The 8,138-nt window shown below is 31.2% G+C and overlaps 1 protein-coding gene across 2 annotated transcripts; it reads left to right on the plus strand.

Annotated features, from left to right (window-relative positions):
- The first annotated feature begins 561 nt into the window (after positions 1–561).
- Positions 562–3,466, plus strand: LOC133306897 (abscisic acid 8'-hydroxylase CYP707A2-like). 2 transcript variants are annotated; one of them, XM_061507291.1, is made up of 7 exons: positions 562–987; positions 1,090–1,405; positions 1,550–1,936; positions 2,242–2,416; positions 2,522–2,628; positions 2,725–2,857; positions 2,993–3,466. In XM_061507291.1, exons 1-7 carry the CDS (start codon positions 776–778, stop codon positions 3,070–3,072), a joined length of 1,410 nt encoding a protein of 469 aa, XP_061363275.1. In that variant the 5' UTR covers positions 562–775; the 3' UTR covers positions 3,073–3,466. The 2 variants fall into 2 exon arrangements, with proteins under 2 accessions (XP_061363275.1, XP_061363266.1); XM_061507282.1 differs by having other exon boundaries at positions 2,725–2,843; positions 2,979–3,466.
- The last annotated feature ends 4,672 nt before the right edge of the window (positions 3,467–8,138 follow it).

The following is an 8,138-nucleotide window of genomic DNA, read 5'->3' on the forward strand; positions in this document are numbered from 1 at the left end:
AAAGGTTGACACAATTGGTAACTGGGCTATGTGATTAAAAAGGTCGTTGGTTCCATTTTTTAGCAAAATATTTTGAAGTCAGCGGTAAAAATCTTCATGCTATGTCCTATGAGGGGGATTAGTCTTAGAAACGAGTAAGGACATTCTTGGAAAATAAAAAAATAAAAAAGACAAAAATAACATAATCATTTTATACCGATATAAATTACACTTTTAATTTTAATTAATAATTTATTTATATCAACAATCTCATTTATGAAATATATGAATAATTATATGCAAACAGATCAGTGATTAATAATTAAATATTATACATGTTATTCTTACACCCAATATAAATTAATCATGTCCAAAACAAAATCCAAATTAGTACGGAAAAGAGAACATAAAAGAAGTTATTTTTTTTCTTGAATTTCCCTTTTGGTTTGTGCTTGCCATTGTCTAAATTAAGGGTCGCTCGACCAAACTCTAAACTCTTCAATCATGTATATCCGTATATGCACTCTTTAGACACGTGCTCTCTCTCTCTCTCTCTCTCGCCTCTTGAGGTATACAAGTAAATTAAACCAAAAACACTAATGAGCTGGAGAGAGATTCCGTGTGTGGAAATCGAGCTGTAATTGAAAACATCCCTTCTTTCCTCTTTCTTTCTGCTTCGGATCATTCCACTCTTAACTCAAAGAGCCTATAAATACCTCAAAGCTCCGATTTTTTTTGTCACACAACTTGTTCTTTCATTATTAACCCATAATTTGCATAAGCCTATTCACACTAAATGTTAGACATGGAGCTCAGCACTATGTTTTACTTGTTTGCTTCTTTTCTCTTCATTGTTCTCTTCAACTCACTCATCAAATCCTTCTTCTTCCCCTCCAAAGGTAGAGAATTACCACTCCCACCTGGTTCCATGGGTTGGCCTTACATAGGAGAAACCTTCCAAATGTATTCTCAAGACCCAAATGTTTTCTTTGCTACAAAAATCAAGAGGTTCAAATCATGAACCCTTTCAAACTAATGGGTCACTTGCATTAACATAATAAGCACTTCTTGAACTTTGGTTAATTGTTCATTCGTTTTTTTTATATTTAGGTATGGCTCTATGTTCAAGTCACATATTCTTGGTTGTCCTTGTGTGATGATTTCTAACCCAGAAGCAGTGAAATTTGTGTTGAACAAAGCTCAACTCTTCAAACCAACATTTCCTGCTAGCAAAGAAAGGATGTTGGGGAAGCAAGCAATTTTCTTTCACGAAGGAGAGTACCATGCTAACCTTAGGAGGCTTGTTCTTCGTACTTTCATGCCTGAAGCCATCAAAAACGTTGTTTCTGACATTGAATCCATTTCCCAAACTTGCCTCAAATCATGGGAAGGAAAGTTGATCACCACTTTCCTTGAAATGAAAACTGTAAGCCCTCAAAACAGTACACAGAACAGAACAAAACAGAGTAAAATCCTCTGTTTCTCTGTTTACAATTTCTTGTTGATTTTCTATTGTGTGTTTAGTAAATAAATGATGGGTTTTTCTTCTTTTGTTGTGGTGATTTTGCAGTTCACGTTCCATGTTGCTCTGCTTTCAATTTTTGGGAAAGATGAAATTCTTTACAGAGAGGATCTGAAACGATGCTATTACACACTTGAGAAAGGGTACAACTCAATGCCCATAAACCTTCCAGGGACACTGTTCCACAAGGCTATGAAGGCAAGGAAAGAGCTTTCTCAGATCTTGGAACAAATCATCTCAACAAGGAGGAAGATGAAGCAAGATTACAATGACTTGTTGGGTTCATTCATGGGTGAGAAAACAGGCCTCACAGATGAACAGATAGCAGATAACATCATTGGTGTCATTTTTGCTGCTCGTGACACCACTGCAACTGTGCTTACGTGGATTATCAAATACCTTGATGAAAACCCCAGCGTTCTAGAAGCTGTGACAGTAAGTATCTGGGTCCTACCTTTTATAATATGTAATCACTGATTCATCAAGTAAAGTTTTAAGTTAATGCCAAAAAAAAATTGGAATTTTTTTTTTGGGTTAGTATAATTTAAAGAGGGCGAATCCAGGCAAAATTTGTGATTGAAAGATCTCAAATTTAAATTCAGGAAATAGTTTTTTTTTTTAAATATGTAAATATAAGATTGCGTATAAAAACTATAAAAGGATTTAAATTAGTTTAGATATTTATTTATTTATTTTTTTGTGTTCCTTAATCTTAGACTCCTTTGATTGTGACTTTGCAGGAAGAGCAAGAGTCCATATTGAAGGGCAAGGAAGAAAGTGTAGAAGAAATGGGTCTGAATTGGGCAGACACAAAAAAGATGCCAATAACTTCAAGGGTCATACAGGAGACTCTAAGAGTTGCTTCAATTTTGTCTTTTACTTTCAGAGAGGCAGTGGACGACGTTGAATATCAAGGTCAATAACCAAATCTGATATGATACCTTTTTCTTTTACCCTAGAATTCCTCTCTTTTTCTTATTTGGGCTCACAGATTTTGGGTTGGGGACTACTTTTCTTCAGGGTATCTCATACCAAAAGGGTGGAAAGTGTTACCACTTTTTAGAAACATACACCACAGTCCAGATAACTTCAAAGAGCCAGAGAAATTTGACCCTTCAAGATTTGAGGTAATTGTTATGCAGAACTTATGCATATTCTACCTTTTTCTTTAGTTGTTATTCATATGTAATTCTAAGTTCAGACTTTGTTAATTATTTTGCCAGGTTGCTCCAAAAGCCAATACATTTATGCCATTTGGCAATGGGACCCATGCATGTCCTGGGAATGAATTAGCCAAGTTGGAGATTTTGGTGTTTCTACATCATTTGACCACAAAGTACAGGTTTGTAAACTTGTGTATTACCAATGACAGTCACATTGCAACCTTAGTCATTCATATGCATTGAGTGGGGAGACATGTTCCAAAGATAAAATGTTTAGAATGATTCTAATTGTACTTGCTATTATTTTTGTGCAGGTGGTCTGTGGTAGGTGCAAAAAATGGGATTCAGTATGGACCTTTTGCACTTCCCCAAAATGGCTTGCCCATTACATTATATCCTAAGAAATAAATACCACTCAAACAAAAAAGGAGAAGCAAGCAAACCATTGCATGGATACAACTTTCTATATATGGAAAGAATCGTTTCAAAGCTATCTGAATTGGTTTAAACTTTCTTGAGAAAGTTATGAAGAAAGAGATCATATAGCAAATATATAAATAAAGGGAGATCAATCCTTCCCTTTATTTTGTGGCCAAGAGACACCCAAAAGGGGTAAGTCTTATGATTATCATAAACAAACAGGGAAATTAAGTGTACAGAGGAGGCATCATAGCCAGAGCCCAGAGCACACAGTCTTAAGTTCTTTTTGTTGTTCACTTTTACGTTTTTTATTTTTCCCTTTTATGTTCTTATTTTCACATATATCAAGGAAAAATCCTCCAAGGATTGGATTAATGTATTGGACTATCTTGTTTAGTATCCATAAGAATGTCACAATGCAAAACATAAAAAGTGAAGATGGAATATTTATTTTTCTAAATTTGACACGCTCTTTTCTTTTTTCAACTAGTTTTACTTATATGCGGTAGCAATGAAGTTTGAAAATATTGCAGATATAGAAACCACTTTCCAATTTTGTTTTTCTAGATAAGAACTTCTAACATAACAGTATACGATACTCGATCAAATCTTAATAAAATTTTATAAATATATCCTCAATTTTTTTCAACCATGGGATTATATATATATATATATATATATATATATATATATATATATATATATATATATATATATATATATATTATTTTACAACAGTATAAGTTACTCTATATATATGGATCAGGATTATTTTACAACAATCTTGTCCGTTGATCCCACTTATATCGAATGGCTCAAATTTTTTTTAATGTGAGCCATTACCCCTATATATATATATATATATATATGAGGTAGGATCATTTGACACCTCATCTGAGAGTCATTAAATCAAAAAAAATCAACGACTCTGATTTGTAAGCATGTGACACTATTGATCTTTTTTGATTTAACGGCTCTCATATGAGGTGTCAAATTTCAAATTTGACACCGATGTCAAAGGATCCTACCTCATATATATATATATATATATATATATATATATAGCCACAGATTCTTTTTACACCAGTATAAGACTAGCAAATCTTACACCACATCTGAATCGTTGATGACGAAAATCATCGATCGGTATTTATAGTGCAATTAATGATTATTTAGTATCAATTAATTCGTATAACTTCCTAAATTATAACCGTTGGGTGCATGAAAATCAACGGTTGAGATGTGATGGAAGACTTATTAATCTTATATCGGTGTAAAATGATCCTGATCCATATATATATATATATATATATATATATATATATATATATATATATATATATATATATTGTTAGAAAAATACAAAATCATTAATATAATTTCATCCAATAACTTAAGCTTTTGGGTTGAATTTATTTTTTACATGGTATAAAAGCCTCAGTGTCAAGGGTTCGATTTTTACCGCCCGAGCACAATAGGTAGGTTTGTGCATTGTCCAACCTTCAAATCCAGTAGCTCTCATGTGAGGAGATATTTTAGATAAACATAAAACTATTAATATATATTCTCGCCCAACAACTTAAGCTTTTGGATTAACTTAAGTTTTTAGATTAAATTAATTCTTTACATATATATGCACCCAATAGTTATTTAATAGTGAATAATAATCTTAATGAGCAAGAACACCAAACCTTTGGGATTACATTAATTTTCTCTTAAAAAATAATTATGTTTTTTTAGACGGTGTATATGCACACAATGTTTGATGTATTTGGTAAAGATATTCGGGACAACAACTACATGTGCATTTTTGTCTTTTTCTTAAATAAATTAAATGGGCTATTTGATAACTTAAATAATTCCGTTCCTTTATAATTTAATTTTCAAGTAAGAGTAATGAAATTCTATTTTGTTCCCTTATTATTTAAATAAGAAGAAAAAATAGCTTTGTCTTATTCTTTTTTTCTCTTTCTAATTCATTTTTTTTGGTAAACCTTTGAAAATAAAAAATTTATTTGCACTTAAGTTTCTCTATATCTATTATCAACCTTTCTTAAATGCCGACTCAAAGTTCTGCATGTCTCAGAAGTCATAACAAGAGAGCACAGGTGTCTCACTTGTGTTCTTTCATGTTATGAGTTAACTGTATAAGATGTTGAGAGACTAAAGGTACATTTCAAACACATGACAGCGATACTGAATGATTCCAAAACTTAGTTCTGTCATATCTGCGATGGATATAGCAGCATATTTTTGGTTCTTTGAGTGAAATTTTGCATCGATAAATGATAAAAGAATATGCACCGTGTCAAAGATTTTATTTTCTTGTTATTCTGAATGTAAATTGAAGCAAAATATCTTTTGCTACACATATGAATCCAAGTATCTCACTCCTTGAAAACATTATTATAAAAATTTAGGTGAATAATTAATGGTGAAAGCTCTCGAGTAAAATCATGCAACTGTATTATAAAAGTCAAAATCATATCATTTGTGTTTTAAAAAAAAATTATTCAAGATTGACATGAAGTTGAATATTCAATTATTTGAATGTCAAAGGACTAGAGCAAGTAATTAAACACATTGATCAAATATCCACGTATAATAAGGTTGAAAAGTTTTTTAGTGATTCATCTGTACAATTTGCCGTGTGGCAGTTGCAGAGTTTAGGTATTCAATAAAAATATTTTTGACCATTATCCTTTTTACAATACGTCCTATATATATAGCATGGTTTAGACAAGTGTAGACGTAGAGCTTAGGTATATTAATGTTTAACAGCTAACTAAAAATTTTAGTTATTGGGTGAAATTATTTTAATAATTTATATACTGCTATAATAAGTCCTTTCACACGAGAGTCATTGGACATGAAGGGTGGATAATGTACCGGTTCATCTAACTATGTTAAAAAATCACACAAGAAAAAGTGGTGAGATAAGGATTGAACCGGTAAAACCGAAACTTTGATACCAAGTAAAGAATCAATTAAATATAAAATCTTAAGTTGTTGGGTAAACCTACATTAATAATTTTATATATCTCTAACATATTATTGGTTCTTTAGATATATAATAATAAATGAATATACCATTATTAATATCCATTGATTAAACTAGTTTTTTGTACGTAAATTCCAAAATCTTATGCAGACTCGAAGTTCTGCATATCTCATGACAAGTGTCTCACTTTTGTTCTTTGATGCTGTGAGCTAATTGTCAGATGTTGAAAGACTAAAGATAACAGAATATGATTCCATTCTAGTATATCCAAAACTTATTTCTATCATATCTGAGATGGATATAAATACAACAAAATAAGATAATAATGGTGAACAAATGATGTAAAATGATTTTATTTCCCACGTCAAAGATGGATATTTTACACCCTTTAATTCTGGATGTAAAATGAAGGAAAGTATGTTTTCGTACACAAATGAATCCAAGTTTATACATAACTCTTTAAAAACATTATTCTAAAAATTTTGGTGCATGGTGAACGCTATCGAGTAAAACCATGGAACTGTATTTTAAAGTCAAAATCATATCATTTTCCTTCAAAAATAAAAATAAAAATTTAGGATTGACATGAAATTGAATATTCAAATATTTTAAGTCAAAGAACTAAAGCAAGTCAAACAAAATGATCAAATATCCACGTATAATAAGGTTGAAAAGTTTTTTAGTGACTTGTGTACAATTTGCCGTGTGGCAGTTGTAGAGTTTAACAAGGGAAATGATTTGTTTATAAATTTTATTTACAAATTATACTACGTATGACCAGTTATATACTCTTAATTAAAGTATGATCATACTTAATATAGTTTATAAGAGTTTGTAAAAAAAAAATTGTAAATATAACCTTCCTTTTTTAACAAATATATTTCTTAACTTTATCCTTTACGATGCATCCTATATAGGTGGCATTATTTAGACAAATGTCAGACGTAAAGTTTAGGCAAATTAATTTTCAACGACAATTAACCTTCTATACTTTTTTATAATAATAAATAAATATGACATAATTAATATCCATTTATTAAACTAGTCAAGTTATATATAACACACACATGTACACCCGTTGAATAAAAACAACAAAGAAAAAACCAGTAAGAGGGAAGTTTCTAAAAAAAACTTTCATCTTCTTATCTTTAAAATTTCATATAGATGCTTTATGTATAAAGATTCAATATAAAGTTTTTGCACTACCGATCGGTAACTAAAAATAACGCATCGATCATTGTATAGAGTAGTACTACACCTTTTTTTTGGTACATCACACCTTTTTTCACTTATAGTAAAAGCTTTTATGATTCATAGCTTCATAGATTCAGTTAAGGTACGAGTTAAAAAAAATAGTGAATAATGTTGAAAATTCACAATCACACAAATCGCAAACGAAAAAAGAAAGAGAGAGAATAGACACACAGATTTACCCTGATTTACCCAATTTAAGTTACGTCCAGCTTGTCTGTACTATATTCACCTCACCGCCACTCGTTACAAGTCACTCAGTTTACAAGGAGAATATAAATAGGATTAGAAAAAAATCCTAACAACAGCTATTTATGGGTCCAAGCCCAAACTACTAAGAAAAGAAAAATATACAATAAATCAGAGGTCCACAACAGTACCTACCAAACTACTAAGAGCGGGCAATTGCTTTTCTCTTCCCTGCTGACCCTGACAACAAGAGTCTTCATCAGCATGCGAAGTATGAGCCATACACAACAAATAAATCCCGAATCGGGATTAATCTCTGTAAATAACCAATTTAACCAAAAAACTTAAGTTAGTAGGTGAGATTATATTAATGTTTTCTTCTTATACTCTAATACGCCCCTTCAGAAGGGAACTCATTGGGCTTGAAAAGTGGATGCAAGCCCAGTCTACCTGTGCTAAGAAATTCCACACACAAAATTAGGGGCGACGAGGACGGAATCTAGGACACCGATGCTCTGATACCATGTAAAGAATTAATTCAATTCAAAAGCTTAAACTAGTGGGTGAGACTACATTAATGATTTTTTATTTTATATATATATATATATATATA

The sequence above is a fragment of the Gastrolobium bilobum genome, unplaced genomic scaffold (assembly GCF_033153095.1).
Source record: "Gastrolobium bilobum isolate Gb01-03AN ecotype WA unplaced genomic scaffold, APGP_CSIRO_Gbil_v1 utg41733, whole genome shotgun sequence".
NCBI classification, from domain to species: domain Eukaryota; kingdom Viridiplantae; phylum Streptophyta; class Magnoliopsida; order Fabales; family Fabaceae; genus Gastrolobium; species Gastrolobium bilobum.